Below are 18,897 nucleotides of genomic sequence, written 5' to 3' on the forward strand. Positions count from 1 at the left end.
CAGGGAATGGAATGGGCCGATCGTTCGAGCGGCCTATCGATCGAAAAAAAGAATCCGGTAAGGTCGAGAAGCCGAAACAGCGCGTATACGCGTACGATACGTACGATACGTACCTGACCTACCTACGTACAGGCGGGAGTAAAAAACAAATACGCTCGACTCTCGGCTTATCTCATAAAATCGAAGACGTTTCTTACGCCGCCGAAGCAATAAGAAGGGCGGAAAATGGTAAGATTGGAAAAAGAGAATCCAACTGCAGACACATAAACATAAATAATCGAGCACTCGCTCACCTTTTTCAGATCCTTATTCGCGTCGGCGTCCTCCGCCTTTCGCTTCTCCGTAAGTTTCGGCGCAGCTGTCGTTATCACGGGCTCTCTCAGGGGCTTCAAGTCAACCTGGAACACGAAAATATCGAGTTTTGTTATAAGGGCGGAAATCAGGGAGGATCGCACGCAAAGGAGGGGGAGAAAATTGTACGGAACCTCAGCTCCGCAGGGCGTGATGGGCGTGAAAGGTGCGAAGGGTTAGAGATGCAGGTTCGCGTGTCTGTCTTTTATACCTGCCGACGCGATGCGATGCGATGCGATGCGCGGGCCAGATTACGGCACGTATTTCTGAGCCCGGCGATGCATCAACACTGGAATCACTCGGGAATCAAGTCTTGGTCACCGCCAGGCGCTAAATCTAACCTTCGGGTTTAGTTCCCCCCACAGGTGGCAAGGGTTGCCCTGACAACCTCCTTATACCCGCAATGCAGTGCTCAACCATCCGATGCACGGTTCCACCTGGTATGCCTGATTATTCGTTTGCTCGAAGCTCGCCTCGAGTATTCGAAATTGGGATGAAATAGGGCACGAGGATCGTACGAGCGGTCACTTTTCGAGTTTGCGGATGATTATGCCCAACTCAAGAATTGGTCGGCGGTTCGTTTGAATTACCGTAGAACGCAACGGCGGCGCACTTCAGCGCACAATACTTTGTTACCGATCCGTTGCAATTACGACATTTTTAGAGGTATAAAATATATGTATATACCGTTAAATTTTGAGAAACCTGTTCTACGATTATTGCGTCCAATGAGGATAGGAGATAAGATTGAAAGGAGAAGAATTCGTGACTGAGTACGTGTTAATCGAGAGACTCGAGACGGTATTACAAAATAATTTAATTCTAGAGAATATCTATCTGTGCCTAGGTACATGTAATATTCGTTTCAATTCTGGGATGACTACAAATTTCTCCATTATCGTGATATAATTAAATAAATGCATTACGTTGCGTGAGATAATTAAATTGCCTCTGTAATTTAAATCACGGTGAAAGGAGAGAAGAAATATGAAGAATGGATCGAGTTAAGTAGAATTGATGGTTCCCTCGGAAGGCAAGATTAGAAGTTAGAATACGTGAGTGTGGCAAAAATGAGACGAAATAAGGGGGTTAGAAGAACCGGAGATAGCGAAGAGAGAGAGAGAGATATATATGGATAGATAGATAGATAGACAGATAGATAGCGAGAGAGAAACGAACTGCGCTGGAAAGGCGCGAAGTGATTAGACACAGCAACTTATTGTTAGTTGGACTAAGAAAGTCCGAGGCTCGAGGTAAGAGTAGTGTAGCAGCTCAGCGGATACATGGATAGCAGGGGTGGAATTTCGGTGGCGGTAGATATAAACCATCTGGCGAACTTTTGGGCTAGATGTGAAATGCAGTGATTCATAGGGAATTAAAGCCCGCGGAGCGAAGAGAGAAAGGCGCGAACGGAGAACGAACGTCGTCAGCTCGGGTGCAAATAATAGCCGAGAAATCATCATAATTCACTGCGGGGAACGAACGAAGGAACGATGGAACGAAGGAACGAACGAACCCTGGAGGAACGGGGGAGGATATCGTGCCGGGAGGCGGCGGCACCAACCTTCCCTCGCTTCCATCCCTTCAACCCATTCAATCCCATCCCCTAAGCCCCGAGCAGTGCGTTGCGTGCCACGGATGCTAAATTGTTATTAATTTGTTAATCGTTATTAAATGTAACACTGGGTACGACGGAAATGGAATTTATGCATCTGCTAATTGCGGACAAAATGCAATTACTAATCACTGAATTGAACATCTTCTATATTTACGCCACGTGCGCACCACACTGTTCACGGATTTATTAAACAGTTCGTCTACCATTAATTAAAACCTCGTAACAAATTTACTCACGATCAGGATCAGAGATTATTACATCCAACTTGCGCAGCAGTTTTTCAGTCACTGCTCAAGTACGGTTATATCTATTTTCTCTGCAATATTTCTCAAAAACAGAGAAGAAAAAATTCTACGACACGTCTGTCGGATAAGTAAAACCGATCGATTAGACGAAATGTAATTATACTCTTTTAGTTTTTACTCAAGTAATTAGCCCTTCCTCAATAAGAACGAACGTTTAAAATCGAATCAATCTTTCGAGTGTGTCGTATTCAGGAACCGGGTTGTTGGGAAAAATGTTTTCGAGATATAAAGAGTTCGCGAGGCTTGTCGAAGAAGGAGAGGATTATCATTTCAGCGTGGGATGATCTGAATATAAAACTCGATTGTCTGTTGCGCGTCGCAATTTCGGGTGAGAATGAAACCCCTGATTGTGGGGATTATAAGTGTACGTATCGACTCGGCGGTTAGTTTGATTTATTGTCAGAAGGAAGTATTATTGTAGGTGCACGTACCTAAATACAACGCACAATGCGAGGCAATCTACGTCGAGTGTCGACGTCGAAGACGGTCCGAGAGTCTAGCTAACGCAATCACGCGACTGCGGGTTAGAGCTATTGTCTGGATTCGTGGATGGTGAAGGAGGAATCGATAGGGCGTGAATGAGGAATGAAAATCGCGTGAAAAAGAAGATAAACATGCGACCCCGAACATTTCATATCCGCCAATTTCCTACCCGTAATCGTCTGAGAACACAACGCCGCTGCGCTTCACGCATATATATATATATATATATATATATATATATATATATATATATATATATTTGGTTCTTTGCATTACGCCGAGCGCCGATCTATTTTTGCGCAAATTGGTAGGTAGATCGGTTTCATTTCCGACGGACGTGATATTACACGTAATTAAACGTGAAAACTAACGACCTGTATAACAACACAACCGTTGCCTGCTTGTAATGAGAATTATAATAACGGCATCGGTTTAACATACGTGCTGACGTTATACATATCTTCGTGCAAAAGTGAAAAGTCAACTTTGTAATACGGGTTCGATTAAAATTCTCGTCAAAAATTGTTTTAATCACGGAAAGTATCGCGGATCGCGTGTCGCAGGTGTATTTATTCGTCAATCAAGCCCGACGCAGGCCAAACACCAAACTTTTCTGTCCACTTTTAATTAATATACTTGCCTGAAATTTCAATTTTTTTTGTTTTTTTTGGTATATGTATAGGTAGGAATATAGGCGTGTAAAATTTCACATGAAACATATATGTAACCTCAGTCAAATTCACAATCGAACGTGTACAATAAAGTATGCTGTGTTTCCAAGGTCAGGTATAATAAAATGCCTGTCAAAATTTTGCAGGGTTGCAATAAAAACAGAAAAAAGACGAAGAAAGGAAGAAAGTGTTACGGTACTTTTTTTATATACGTACATATATATATATAATATCTAGCTGTATGGAAATAATTGGTTGTTCAATTTGGTATTTTCCGCAACTCATTAAGTGCACCGAAAGGGTGGGAAATCCTTAATTTTGCCCATCGAGGAAAATGGGTGTGATAAAAATTTTATTCATGTAATTACAGCGATCGAGGTCTGGTTGAATTGAGCCCGCGAAACAGTCGGTGAAATATCATTACCAATACAGATACAGAAATCCCACGAGTATAATTTAATATTGGAGGAATAAAATCGTCTTTTTCACTTACAATTAAATACGCTGCACGTTTCCTTAACCGCTAGCCGGCCATTGAGACAAGGTAGCGAAAATCGTTCAAAGTGGTCGTTAGTTCGGGGTTAGAGGTACAAGGGATAATATAATTTTCGGCGTTATCCGGGTATAATATACGTAAAAGTGGCGGTGAGGTAAGGAGGAGAATTCCATAAGGTCGAAAACGTTGGGGCTGTGGGATAGTCGAAGGGGAGAAGATTTTCTTAATTCTTGCACGAAACCCGGTCGTTAAAACTATATAACCATCGGCTTGCGGGACGCAAAGGGGTGAGGGTAGGAGGGCGGGGGCATGGAAAACTATCGCAGCTATGTAAGCTGATAAAGTTCCGACCGTCCTGCAGGGAGGCATAATGGCGGGTAGGGGGCCCGTTTCACTTTTACGAGTAATTTGTTCCCGCGGCCGTCGCTCGCCTAACCGTTACCCGCCGCTTAACAAACTCTCTCGGATGGATCCGCCTCTCTATTGCCCTGGATATTAACTTTGATGGCTAGATGAGGTGGGCTTGCATACGAACGTGTAGATGGTCTCCCTTTTTTCCCAACCCATCCGCCACCACGTCACCCTGCAGATGCTAACTTTTGCTTGGAAACTTATCGCGAATAAAATGCAGAGCACGACGAAATAAGGAACGTTATTGAAAAGTGCGCAAGTATTGTGTATAATTACCAGAGTAATTACTTGACTCGAAAGATTTTTGTACGAGTCAGAAACGCCCCGCGACATTTTCCACCCTGCGGGGTATAAAACTGCGACCTCATTTGTCACTCACTACAGACTCAACGCCGCGTCGTCGTCGTATTCGATGGAAATTGGGACAAGGTGGTTTTCTTACGGTGAAACGGATGGCCTATAATTCGTACGGTGAGCCGCTGCAGAGGCACGTTTTTTGGTGAAAGACTCCGGAGCTTGGGGGCGGGTGTGACAAATTGACCGCCGCCTGCACGGGGCGTGATCGAATCTACGTGTGAAGTGAATTTCCCGTCAAAGTAGCGCCTCGAATACGCAAGGTGAAGGTTATACCACGGGAATTCGTCAACGGTTAATTCCTTAAAAAAGAAAAAAAAAAGAAAAAAATCATGCAGGGACGAACTCGGAATAATTTCTGACACAACGCGGTCAACTTGTAGGGTGAGGAAAAGTTTTCGCGGTCTAAAACCAGTTTGTTACGAGTATACCGGGGGCTCCCCTCATTACCTAATGGGCACGAACGCGCCTCGGCGTAGCGTCATTCGGTCGAGTAAACAATCAAAGAGATTTCGCAGTCGGAATGAAAGAAGAAGAAAAGAAATGCGGGGGGGGGGGGGGTGAAAAACCGCCGACGTGAATTCGCGGTGTTGCAGTCTCGAGATACTCTTCCAGCGGACGACGACGACGCCGCGACGAAACGTCGAAAAAGAAGCCGCGCAGGCATAACGCCTGTAGGTACTAAAAGCGCGGGTCGTTTGCCGTTGGTTTCGGTTGTTACATTGAAACGTTAAAGTATGCAGCGAGGAATACATATACATACATACATACATATATATATATATATACATATATGTATAGCACGCTAGGCTTTGAGAACAGTGCGCGGACGGCCGCTCGTGCAGGGAGATAAAAGTAAAAAGTAACAACGTCGAGGGGGAAAGAAAGGTGGGATGGCTCTACGTTAAACCTTGTACGGTTAAACGTCGTCGGGTCCCGCGTTTCAAGTATTTATATAAATTTATAATATATTTATCGCAGTCACGGTAACGGAGTTGATGAATTCTTAAGCCGAGACGAGCCGGTCGCCTGCTGCCTCTGTGCCGGTGCGCAACGACGAGACGCGACCTTTTTCACCCCCCCCCCCCCCCCCCCCCCCCCCCCAAGTTAGCTAGAAACGCCGGAAAAATTTCCCACCCCATCCGCGCCATTTCAAAAGGTGTATTTAAACACGGAATGTATTTCAGGGCGAAAGTGCATCTGAATAAAATCTGAATACCGTGCGGTTAACGGTACCTACTTCAATTAATGCCACGTTTAACGAAAATTTTTACCTTCATATTTCGCAACGTTAGGTTATAATGGCGGAGGTATACATTCCGCGAAGACGAGGGCGCGTCCCCTTCGAATCGAATTACATTCGCAATCAGATCTTCCTCCTCCAATTAATACTCAATATACCCATAGCGCAGCTCATGACGAAAATGAAAACAAAACGAATGCAATATATCTGGCTTAGCCAATTTAATCCCAAATTCAAATTACAGGACAAAAATTATCCTACTTTCCAGTTCTCTGACCCTTTTCCCCCTTTTGTACTATACGATACAGACAAAAACGATCGAACATTATTTGATTAAATTTGACTGAAAAAAAAATTGATTACGTATTCACGTTTTTCTCTCATCGCAATCATTATCTCTTTTATATTTTTTTTTGTTTTAATTAAATTGCCGCGAATTTACGTGAGCAATATCAAGTGGCCCGTTTTCTTTGCGCTCCCCTCGATAATCCTCGCATAACCTCCGCGCACTTGGAAATTGTTGAAAATTCCGGCCGTGGTTACACGCAATGCAGAAAATAAACGAACAGTCTTATCGCCAAGTAGTAAGGGTCGGTCGACGCTCGGACGGCGAGTAAGTGGTAACGGCGCACATGGTCGGCCAATGCGATCCTGCGTAAGTAGTAACGCGGCGGTCGGGTCGGCCGGGAAAGAAGAAATTTGCTGGAGATACGAAGATACGATAAAGCGGGGGGGGATTTATTTTAGTCGAGGTGGGGGTTTGACGAGGGCCGCGAGGGCGACATGAAAAACGGTGGAAAATAATACCGTCTTATTTATACGTTTGTTTATTTATTGCCACCGAAAGCTGTAATATGCACGGGAATAAAAATACTGCACATGAGACCAAGTTTTCGGAGATTCTAGATATTCTCGTCATGCTCGAGTTTTATTTGTTATCCGTAATATTTTTTTCTCTTTATTCCCTTATAGGTACACATATATATAGTTTTATCTCCAATCCGATGTCCGCAAATATCGAGGACCGGGATTACGGGAACTGCACGCTGGGGGTTCGACGTGGATTGCTCAAAGCTCGTCAAGATCCTACATGTTTGTCGGATCAAACTTTATGTCTAACAAAATAAGATAAAATACAACCAAATTTTCACATTTATGTTTCGTAGAAAGCAAGTACAGTAGAATAAACGCGGAGTCAAGAAACTACACCGATCTACTTTAAGGATTTAAAGACAACGAGTTGTACATCCCAGTATTGAATAATATTTTGAAATTGCAAGTGAATTGATATCAGAATAAATTTGCTCGCGCATACATATTCTGAAATTAGTTGGTTGAGTCGTCGATTTGTAAGAGAGGAAAAAAAATCACGTCGCGTGACTCGAGAGTCGTTTATAGTTTGCGGCAGAGGCGGAGAAGATAAAATAAAAGGGTAAAGATATGAAGGAAGAATCGTGACAAAACTAATAACTTGTAACGACGGTTATCTACGCGATCGTGTCATCCGTACATTATACACCTCGAGTCATTCGGGAAGCGTGTAAATACGATACCTAATGAGGTAGCCGGTCTGACAGGGTGGTTGGAAGTATACCGCGAGTCACGAAGCAGATAGCGGCTACGTCTTGGAGGATCATCGTTTGAGCGGAGCGTCGTAGCTAAGGGAACTTCGAATACGACCCGAGAGCCATTCGACCCTAAGGGTTAATTAACAACGATCGATAATCTGGTCACCGGGCGACCAACTCGTTCAATTTGTCCCCCAACGAATTGGAGCTTATCTCTCACTCGCCCTCTCTCGCTCTCTCTCTCTCTCTCTCTCTCTTTTTCTCCCCCCCCCCCCCCCCCCCCCCTTGCTCTACCGGTTCAATTTCATTTCCTCTTTGTTTATCCGTTGGTCAGATATTCGCGCAATTCGTCAGCCGGCCCTCACGAAATACACAAAAGCTCAAAGAAACGCTGATGCGAAAAATCAAGTAAGACAAAACGTTCAGACGTATGAAATAAACGAATCCAGGTCTAATTCATGCGCCGTACTTGTAACCAAACCGCTTTACACAACGTTGTACGATTCTTCATTCCCCTTCCCCTTCCCCGGAGGGAATTTGGTTCCGTGATAATTTTATTATTAATTGATAACCGCGAGTCGATCGTATTCCCGCGGGTTCTTCTCCTTGGTTAACTATTCATTGGTTGTCACGTGAGTTTAATATCCTTCCTGCTGTGCGCGCGGGGCGGTGAGGGGGAGAGGGTGCGGTTTATAAAGAATGTATATCCCTCGCAAGCGTCGGCGGCGGAACGAGCTCGGTTCGGTTTATCCGCTTTGCCTCGGCGCTTTAGCCTTGTTAAAGGAGTAAAACTAATCAAAGCCTGAAGTTTGGCGGACATTCTTCACCGGCTTTCGCGAAACTTATTAACTCGGCGCACGGCGCAGCCTCGCCACCACATGCATGGCTCAACGTACCTGTACGTATACCTACCTAAACGTGGACTCTGACTCGGCTCATGAATTTATGTGCCTACATATACCTTACATGCGCACCCTGCAAAGATTGGCTGTGCGGATTACGAGGTGTTTGTGCCTCGCTGCTTTTTCCAAAAGCGCGAAAACCCCCCTCGCCGCCGCTTAATACGCACGTTCGGGGTTTTCTACGCGCACGCACACGCGAGTTGGCCACCTTTCCTTGCAGGCAGCTATCGTTATTCAGGGGATACACCGAGGCATAAAACGGGCCGACCCCCAGGGGCGTCGCAGACTCGGAAAGTCGCGAGGTCCGGAGCCCGATCTGAAAATCCGGTTTTCGAACGCCCTCCGAACGAAAAAGCCCATGAAAAATGCATGCGAGTCGAAGGGAAGAAGCTTCGCTCCACTTGTCTACCTCCGCTGCTTTTATACCTTCGGGTGGTTTTCGGAGAGGTGAAAAATTCGCACGCATTACGCCCAAGTATAGAATATAACAATAAATTACATATTCGTTTGGGAAAGGAAACGTATTCGAAAACTTGTCCGACTTGACTGTGAATTTTTTGGAAAAATCGTATTATTTCGCAAGCTTTACAGGAAATAGTCTGAAATTGGTTAAACGATGTTCAAGACGAAACGTGTTAATGTTTTCCCGAAAACTCCGCAACTCGGACAGTCATTCGATGTTTCGTTACAATAACCGTCGACCTCGTAAAATATTCAAAGAAACTTAAACCTCAGCTGAGCGAGACAAATTCACCGAAAGGCAATTACGAGGTGCATGCAACTCACCTTAGTTATATCGTCTAGATCTCAGCTTCTATAATATATCCATGTTACGGAATCCACTTCGGCGCTGGGGCATTAATTAAAATTTTTATTGATATAAAACTGGTATGGTTTATACGGCCTCACGCGATCCTCGGCTTTTTAAACTCCCTTAAAACGTCCGACCATCGTGAGAAGGGGATAACGGTGGTAGTTTTTAGCCAGCGGCGATTAGCATTTCAATTACCTTGCGGAGGAGGGAAGGAAAAGAAATGTGAAAAAATAAGAGAAAAGAAGTATATAGACGGGTAAAATAAAAAAGCTTGCCCTTCTTTTTGGCATCACTGGACAGACACGAACCGCGGGTGTTTTCTTTTTTTTTCAGCGTTTCAAATGCGTTTCAGTAGTGCAACGGCGCAAAAACTTGGTTCAGGAAGACTTGCTCAGAGTTTTTGATGCTTTCGAATTTCAAATCCATTCGATCAATTGTTCCGTAACAGCGTGAACGATTTCAAACCGATTGTAATAACGACACGAGAAGGACACTTTTACGAGTCAAGTTATCACACGTAATATAATTTCAAACTAATTTCATCCATGTTTCATTCGAATCGTCGAAAACAGTGACAGTGCAAACAACCTAAGACCACCTAACCAAGTTCCTCCGCATGCTCGCACAGCGTTTCGCCTGATTTCACCGCCAGAGCAAGACGATAAAAATTTCATGAAGAATTGTGGAAGTTGGAATATCAGAAAGAAAAAGAAAAAAAAAAAATGAACTTTGGACGTTCTTTTCGTTGGTAAGATATTTCGATTAGAGTTGCAAAATTTCCCTCGCCCTCGGAGCTGCGGCGGCCCAAAGGGCTGGGAAAAGTTTGCCGGTATAAATGCGGCACTGGCACCTCGCGTGCCATAGTGTGCTACCTGCATGACATGGGCGGCGGGCTTCAGCCTCCGCACCCCCCGCTAATTTTGATCCCGTTACCCCCGGGCCGTACCAGGAGCGCGGTGGCGCATTAATTAGCGTCGCGACGCTACGCCCCTCCGGCCCACTTTTCGCGGTGAGAGATTTAGAGAATAGAAAGAGGAGCGGCGGAAAGGATGGTGGGGCGCGGAGGGGTGAGGGGAGAAGGGAAGAGGGAAAACCGGAAGGAGAAGCACACCCCATAAACATCCTTAGGAGCGTCCCTCGGGCTCTTTGAAGATCTTTAGGGACGCGCCGATGAAACTGAAAGGATGTGTTACGGCTACACCGTCTCTCCTTTCTATCCCCCTTTTCCCGGTATCTATCCACCCTTTCAGGAGGCAGTGATTCTCAGAACGAACAAACCCCGAACGTGTCGGCTTATCAAGCTGCTATTAAAAGTTGGATTCCATTATTTTCCTCTTTTTTTTATTATTCATTTTTTGTCCAACGGATCCGCATTCCTGAATATCAATCGTACGATTGTATAAGAAGAAAAAGAGAGACTCTGAGTCGGTTGAAGCATGCACACTCCGTATTTTCTTTCCTTTTTTTTCACACAACCAAAGCTAAAACTACAAGTTTTCAGTAAAGATAAATTCCAGCCTCGGAGTTAGGTTCGCTAAATTATTCATCGAAATTCGCTGCCTCCTCGCCGTATTGAAGGAGAGAAATAACGATTACAAATGACGGAGAAAGGTTACAGGACCCAAACAAGAACCGACTCTGATAAATGATGAACCGGCTAGAGCTGTCAATCTAATCGTGATTTTACTTACTTCTCGTTTTTTCATTCGAGAAAAGGGACGGTAAGTTTTTGGCATTATTTTTCGGTTAAATATTTCCACGACGACGAGTAAAACAACGGCTCGACTAATCGATCAAAAATGTCAATCGTACAAAAAGGCACGTACTAACTTTCATATTATTATACGAGGAATTCTCCCCTGCAGCGCAGAACTCTGTAACAAAAATATAGCATGCCGCACTCTCTCTCTGGTATTGGATACGATTTCGATATAAACTGAGAAACTGTATTATGAAGAATTGCAGAAATTGTGTGGTTAATATTTATGAAAGAAAAACCGAACGTGTAAAAGAATAACGAATAAAATGATCAAGCGCGTAAAGTACGGTAACAGATAATACATGACACTCCTTAAAATTTATCATATTGAATACTTGCAACGATGCATCTTTGTACTTGAAATTCATTAAGCTGTGAACACAGCATCAACAAACTACGATTTTGTAAATTCAACTTCTCTTCAGCTTTTCCAATAGTGTAAAATATTAACTCATGTTTCATCGTTTCGATACATTAACGTCACTGACTTAAGCCTCGTCAAAATTTCATATAGAAATGAGAATAATCTTCGGAACACGGGACGGAAGGCGCAGCAAATTTTCGAAGGAAAGTCCGCGCATCAAGAAGCATTTCGGCGTGCGAAATTGCAGCGCCAAGTTCGACGTCCGCGTTTTCCGAAGTCTGGATGTTTTCGCCGTGGGCGCAGACGGTCACCCTGAGAGGTTCCCGACCTTGGCGGGCTAGACGCACCGCCGCCCACCACTTTCCTCGCGCTCTCTCCTCCGCCACGGCATCCTTGTTTCACAAGCCCAATTTTCCATCCCCGACGCCCACGATCTCGGGGTAAACTTCGCCCCGAAACCCCCGAGAGCAACAGGACCGTGTATCGACCCTCCCTCTCTCCAAGGGTATGGAATGTAGGGTTAGGGAGGTCCCAAAGGAGCGCGATACGAAAGATTGGGTCGCGGAACCGGACGATGCAAAGGCTCGTCGTCGAATCTTCTTCGATTCCCGAAAAGGGTAGAATTAATCAGCTCGAGAGGCCGAGGCGCTGTTGAAACTTTCACATTTTACATATCGCGCATTTTCTTTTTCCGTCTCGAGTCCTTTTCGCATCATCCAGCGGATGAGTTTTTCTCGAGTATTTGGATAACTGGTACATAATATATTAGATATTCATGATTTTCTATAAACTCGTAGAAACTAGTTAATTGAATTCGTTCGTGACGGATCAATCTTTTTTTTTTTTTTTTTGTTACTAGTCCTGAACGAAAATAAATTTCATAAGTGGTATCTGGTGTACCAAAAATGCATTTTTATTCTAATCCATGGAAACAATTTTTACCGTTATCAGCAGATAAGATTGAGATCATTTTTTCTTTCTCCAAAGTAATCAATCATTCAATAGGTAACATATGCGAACAGATTATTATTCTCGATTCTTGTACAGAGGTTCAGAAAAAATGTACGATATCAAGTGTGCCGTCAAACTTTGAGATGCTGTCATTTATGGAATGAGTAATCAATCAACCCATGGTCGCAATTTCTTTCGCCGCGAAATATTACTGATCCGTATCAAGCACCTACTTTACTTACTTTAATCTTATCGTTCGCGTTTTAATTGTGCCGTTCAATAATTTCACGAGCATTGTTGGTTCCTCTTGATCTCCTCTTCACATCGTACACTACATACCAATGTCCGACGACGTATTATAAATGTATAAACTAGGAGCGGACAAGTGACTTGACTGCAATTTTTACTTTGGTATACATCGATACCTTTCAAACGCGTAAAGTGGGATTTTCGATGTACGTACGTTATTTTCGCCAATCTCAGGAAAGCATTTCAAAAATTGAATAGCAAGGCTCGACGCACGACTGCGGGCCAAAGCGTATATGAAAAGTGTACCGCACGTCGGACGTACGTACCTTGATGAATAGATAATTTTGAACGTGATTTAGAACACCCGACGCGGATGGATTAGCGCAGGGTAGCCAACGGACAGTGACACGCGCCAAAAACCTCAGTTTCATCACGTACATATTTAAGCTCAGGTTGTTTCAAGACGAGGATCACTTGGGTGACCTGCAGGACCCTGCGGGACCCGATCCTCGCCCCTGGCTAAGCTAAATATTATACATACATATACAGTTTGGAGTTGGGCTTTTGCCTAGATATACGTCCAGCGTGCGGTATAAGTCCGGGGTTAAATAAACAGTAGCCCTGAAACCCCCGCGCGGTTTTATATACCGGGAAATAAACACCGCGCGCTGTATAAAAAATTGAAAAAAATGTCTGGTACCCACCGACTCTTTTTTTATATTATAGGTGAAAAAGCAGCGCCGCCTATAAACGGGTGAGTTATAACGGTTAATCCCTATCGGCCGATACTCCGATACACCAGAAATACGGGGTCGAACCACCGATAAACACCTGCTGCAGTTCCGGGCGGAGATGCGTTTATTTATCGCGGTCCAGAAATGATCGAATCGATGTCCCGATTTTCATATTCAACTGGTCGTTTCTCCGGCATAAAATTTTCAAAATTTCGTACACACGTTTCGTTTTATTTCCCCGAAAATTCACCGAGCAAAAGGGACTCGCGTACGTATATAACGGACTAAAATTATCCCGGAAAAGTGATTGCCGGAACGCGGCTGAGTTACAAGTACGAACCTAGGACGCGTATCCACGCGACGTGCGATCAAGTGGTTTAATTTTAGAGGAAAATAGGAAAATCTTGCTCGCCCGAGGAGAGAGGACCGTGCACCGTCTGAGAGGTAGATTATACACCTGTCAGTCTGAACGTATAGTCTGGAGAATGTATTCATAGCACGGCTCAAGGGGACAACCGAAGCCGGTTAAAGTCACCGTGGGACCGAGGAGAGTGATGGTGGTTACGGATTTGCGAAATGTCCGAGGGCTACGGAAAATGCAAGTCAGAAGTCGAAGGCATCGAATTATCCTCGTCTCGTGGGTGTTACGCGTTGAATTGAAAACTGCTGTTCAATTCGTGACAATTACATTTTCACAAGTAACCTGCGGCAAAAATGCTGAAAAATTGTTATTACAGTACGAAAAAGCTCATCTTTCGCGCAAAATTCAATGATAAACGACTTTGTTATACCGATCGGCGATCGCGATCCCGATACCGATATGCGACGCATGCCATTTTCTCGAATAACCCTGTCGCAGAGAATATTGAATTTTGATAAAAGAAAATTTCGTTCTAAGCGGGGGAGGAAAATGGGAGTAAATAAAAAATATAAAAACGATCCCTCGCGATCTTCTACGAAAGGGGGAGGGGGGGAAGAGGTCCCGAGAAATCCGTTGTAAATAAAATTGCGTGGAAGGGCGTCGGGTTAGAGCAGCGGGCGACTATTAAATTGATTAACCGAAAAGCGGAGGTGAGCGAACGCTTACCGCGACAATGTTCAGGATTTATTCCCCGGTTCGGGGGACGGCTATTCATCTCGCTCTACGCGTTAAACGTGCCATCGAACGCCGTGACTTTGGTATCGAGAGGAATCGATGCAGGGACAAAACGATTGGAAATTGTGCGGAACGGCGGTTGCAGGTCGGAATGCGAAGGAACGCAGAAGACGTGATTTCCTCAGGTCCCCGACGTCGTCTTATCTCGTTAAGAGGGGGAGGGGGTGGTATTCGATCGCCTGTATGCACCTCGGGTGAAGGAAGACATTGCGCTAAACGCGAGCCTGCAGTTTGTACATATACGAGTAGTTCAGGGACAATCGTGCGAATCGGCTTTGTCCCGCATCGACGATCAGACGATATTTTCTATCTCTATTTATCATCTCTGTCTCTCTCTCTCTCTGCGTCTAATCTCCTAGGAATAACTCCTCGTAGCAGTTCTTGTACAAGTCTTCGCTCGAATTAAAACCACTTTATGACCGAGACGAAGTGTGTAGCTGCGAGCCATTTTGTTGGAAAAGAAAAAGTAGAAGAAGAAGAAGAAGTAGAAGAAGCAGAATAAGAAGGAAAGAAAAGAAAAACAAAACCTGAGACGTAGAAGTAATCTCGGGGATCAGTTTGGGATAACTTTGAGAAATGGAGTGAAACAGAGATTCGGTCACGTTGTAATTATTTTCCTCGACGAAACTTATGATTTTTCGGTCAGACTCACGGAGGAGAGTGGAACGCAAAAAAAAAAGAAAAGAATCAATCAATTACGTAGGGCGAATGAAGAAGATCCCGCGATACTTTATTTGAGAGTGATTTCGGCTGACCGCAGTTCGTCTTAGAATTAAACGGAATTCGGAAAAATGAAGAGTTACATTTTAACTTTTCTCTCTCAATCAATCTACCCAACTAAAACCATCTTTTTCTCGATGAAATAATTATAACGTGACAAAATCAGTATTTCACCTCATTCGTCAAAGTGAATTCGTACCCACCGTTTCTCCACTCAAGACAAGGATCTGATAAATAGAACGCCAGCACGAAAGGTGAAGACTTGTGAAAAGGAATATTTTAATGACGTGACGACGCTTAAGCGGAAGGTAAAAATTATACCAATGGTAAGATCTTTAAGCTCTTCCCCCCCTCCCTCTCTAACTCTCTCTCTCTCTCTCAGCTTTTCTCTCCTCGTTCGCCGACTAAAAAAAAAAACTCTCAACAATAATTTGGGATTTTTCCAACTGTTTTAATGAGTCGAAAAACTCCCTCGTCGCGGAGTTTAAAAATCTTTTCTCTTTCCTCATTCATAATCGTCCGTCTTCGGAAAGAGAACGAGGACTCGAACTGTCGTTTCTTTAACACCGCCAGGTCAGATATCGTACACATATAACCCATCGGTTTAACGGATAGAGCAATATCAGAATTAGAAACGAGGTAGGGAGAGAAGGAGAGAGAAAAAGAGAGAGAGAGAGCGAGGAGAGCTACAAAGCGAGATACAGGGTGGATGAGGTTGTTTTGGTCAAAGGCCCGGGATGAAATGCAGCGGTGGTTTATAGAGCGGCGCCGCGGCGGCTTGTGCAACAGATGGAATCACCAATAATGGATTTCGCCATTGAGGCAAACGGCGCAGACTGCACGGCTGGTTCGCCAACCCTCCTCCCACGCTTCGAGGGAATTCCCCTGAATCCAGATTGATGATTACACGAGGCTAGTCTGCAGAAGCGTTCCGTCGAGATCGGAACTATACGTATCTACATACGTACGTGGATACGTATGCATATGTATATTATGTACCACAAAGCATAAGTGGCGTTACCGCAAGCGCGGAAAGAGCCTTTCGAAAAGAAAAACCAAGCGCGAGCGGAAGAAGAATATTTTCGTTCGCTGACGCGGGTTCGACTTTAGCACACGTACGTGTATTTCTCTCTCTCTCTGTTTTTTTTTTTTTTTTTTTTCCCCATCATTTCTTCACGCAGTCAGCTTCGTTTCAAGCACCCGGTAGACGCGATAGACAGCCACGACCTCCTCCACCTCTTTTTCCTCCACCTCCTACTACTTTCAACCTCTACTGCAGTCAAACTGGTGAGAATTGAACTTCAATTATCGGAGATATAATCCAGATAGCAGCGGTACGAAGGGTGGCGACTCGAACGACGCCGACGACGAAGCTGGTGTATTTCCTGCGATCAAGGCCGATAGCAAAGCTATCTTATATCAGTGATCTCAATGTCTGTACGCACCACTTCTCTTTACAGACGTGAAATTATATCGGCGGGATAATATTCGGCTGGCTGGCGGGACTTCTTGTCGTCGTAAGAATGCGGAGAAGGAGGGAGAGATAAAAGGTTTTTTAATTTCGTCTAATTGCGCGAGAATAATGTAGTACAAGTAAAACGATACGGAGAAAAAGTTTTATACGTATACGCTTTATACTCGTAAAAAAAGAATGTAACGCGCGAATAATTCCCACATTTTTGTGACAAAAATGTTTTTTTACATAATATTTACATACGGGGACGAGGTGAATTTAATTTTTCTTTCCTCACACGTCGGACGGTAAAGTGTAAATAAGAAGAAAAAAAAGATAAAAGTAAACGGACAAATATCGTCGACCGCGTAGCGAAATTTTATTTCATTTTCTTCAATACACGCAGTCAAAAGAATCCCGGCTAACGATAAGTATGTAAATGAAATATAATGTACATGAATATAAAATTCGTGTTTTTTTTTCACGCAAAAATATGTGAGAAAAAGTTATTAACAAGGGTAAGACTTTAGGTTTTCATAATCGTTATAAGTTAAACGTGAAATTTAACCGTCTTACCAGCTATACGAACCTTGACACACACGCGACGCGCGTTCACTTAACACACTTCTTTTCAATTCGACCCTTTGCATGTGTAAATATAATTTACAACTACAGCTAATTGTAAGAACGTGTATCGCACGCGTTACAGCAACGTGGTCGGGATACAACTGGTTACAGAACCAGTCGAAAGGTGACAGCAGGCGGGAATAACATTATCGACACGATCTAAAGGAACTGAGTTTTCAACAAGTTTAAGAGGACTCAGTGTTGTTTAAAAACGGTTGAATCAACAATTTCGATAAAAATTGACGCTGTTTCGTCGAAAGAAATGTATTCTCTCGTCTATGTATATTTATTGATAAAGAGGGTATTTTCGAGCTGTCTCCTTTCCGACAGCTGGTTTACGATAACGTCGATCCGTCAATCAATTTCAGCAAAGTATACAATTACTCCGACTTTCCCACGGGATACAGAAGATAAGACGTAATGAAATGGAAAGGCGCAGGCATCGAGTTCCGACGATGAGTAGTCGACTCTTGTAAGCTCCATTCACGAGATATTTCGTCTAATTTTTCACATATATCGTACCGTTCGTACGGATATTAAATAAATTACGACTACTTGCCGACAAATAACGATAGGAGTATAGTATGGCCATGGGCCAAGGCACAGCAGCATCGCTGGCCGCTGGAGAAGCTCCGGCATGCAGAGCGTATACATTACGCGATATATTTTTATATCCAAAAGTCTAAAAATTCTCTCCTAGCTGTAGCGGCGGTGCGGCTGTGAGGGGCGAGGCAGCCACGTGTCGTCTTAAATTTTAATGTCACGGTCAAAGGTTCGAAAAGTTTAACCCAAAGTGCGACGGGGGTTTCACGCCTGACCCAGGAGAGGCTGCGTCGCGATCGTCGGAGAGAAGGAAGATCTGGAGGTCGAATTCGGCTAACAGAGCCTCGGCACTCCGCAGATAGTGCAGACGAGGTGTACATACACATACATACACGTATATCTCAGACGTCTCATCTCCTCCCGATCCAGCGCCGCCGCCGCGCCGCGCTATCTCCAAATTGGGTTCAAGCCGCAGCGCCGCCTCCTTGTCATTTTCGCGAGAAGAAGACGAAGACGAAGACGAAGACGAAGACGAAGAAGAGTGGAGAGGAGATGGGGGAAATATCAGGGTGAAAATGGGGAGGGCTAGTCGGGGATGCGGGAGAATTTTTCCCGTTTCCCAGTGCTTAGAGAGCGAGGGATAACGGACAGGCGAATGCAAGGGTCGGGGGATCAGAGTTGGCTAAGCCGAGGCGAGGCTCGAATTTAATCCGCGGGAATAACTGACGCATCGAGCGTAGAGCAGCGAGCTCGAGTAAAAGTAAAAATCCCGAGGGAAGCCCGATCGGGCAGAACCCCCAGCAACTGGATTAAGAGTGCGCGACGATGCGCCGAGTGACGAGTTAGCTTACACAATGTGCCTGCCGGCCGATCTGATTTCCAATTTCAACGCGAGTGAGTGCGTTGTCTCGCAGAGCCGATAGTTTTACGCATCTCTGTCTCTGTTTTATTATTTTCGCTCAAAGGACGGGAAGAAATCTCTTGGCCGACCGAGGAACGATATCCGCGATTCCAGACTTCCCCAACATCGCTCGGTACGACGCACTCGCGCGCAACCACGTTTACAACCGAACCTACGTACATACATGCATATGTGTATGTACGTATACATGTACCTACGCAGAG

The 18,897-nt window shown here is 44.4% G+C and overlaps 1 protein-coding gene across 5 annotated transcripts in view; it reads right to left on the bottom strand.

Moving 5' to 3' along the window:
- The window catches only part of LOC124212480 (pseudouridylate synthase RPUSD2), an 89,011-nt gene that overhangs the window by 22,799 nt on the left and 47,315 nt on the right, over positions 1 to 18,897 (bottom strand). For all 5 annotated transcript variants that reach the window (XM_046612545.2, XM_046612548.2, XM_046612547.2 and 2 more), the window contains one exon: positions 294 to 398. In XM_046612545.2, the coding sequence (XP_046468501.1) occupies positions 294 to 398 (105 nt within the window). The remainder of the gene's footprint in view (positions 1 to 293; positions 399 to 18,897) is intronic.

This window comes from Neodiprion pinetum, chromosome 2 (assembly GCF_021155775.2).
Source record: "Neodiprion pinetum isolate iyNeoPine1 chromosome 2, iyNeoPine1.2, whole genome shotgun sequence".
Classification (NCBI taxonomy): domain Eukaryota; kingdom Metazoa; phylum Arthropoda; class Insecta; order Hymenoptera; family Diprionidae; genus Neodiprion; species Neodiprion pinetum.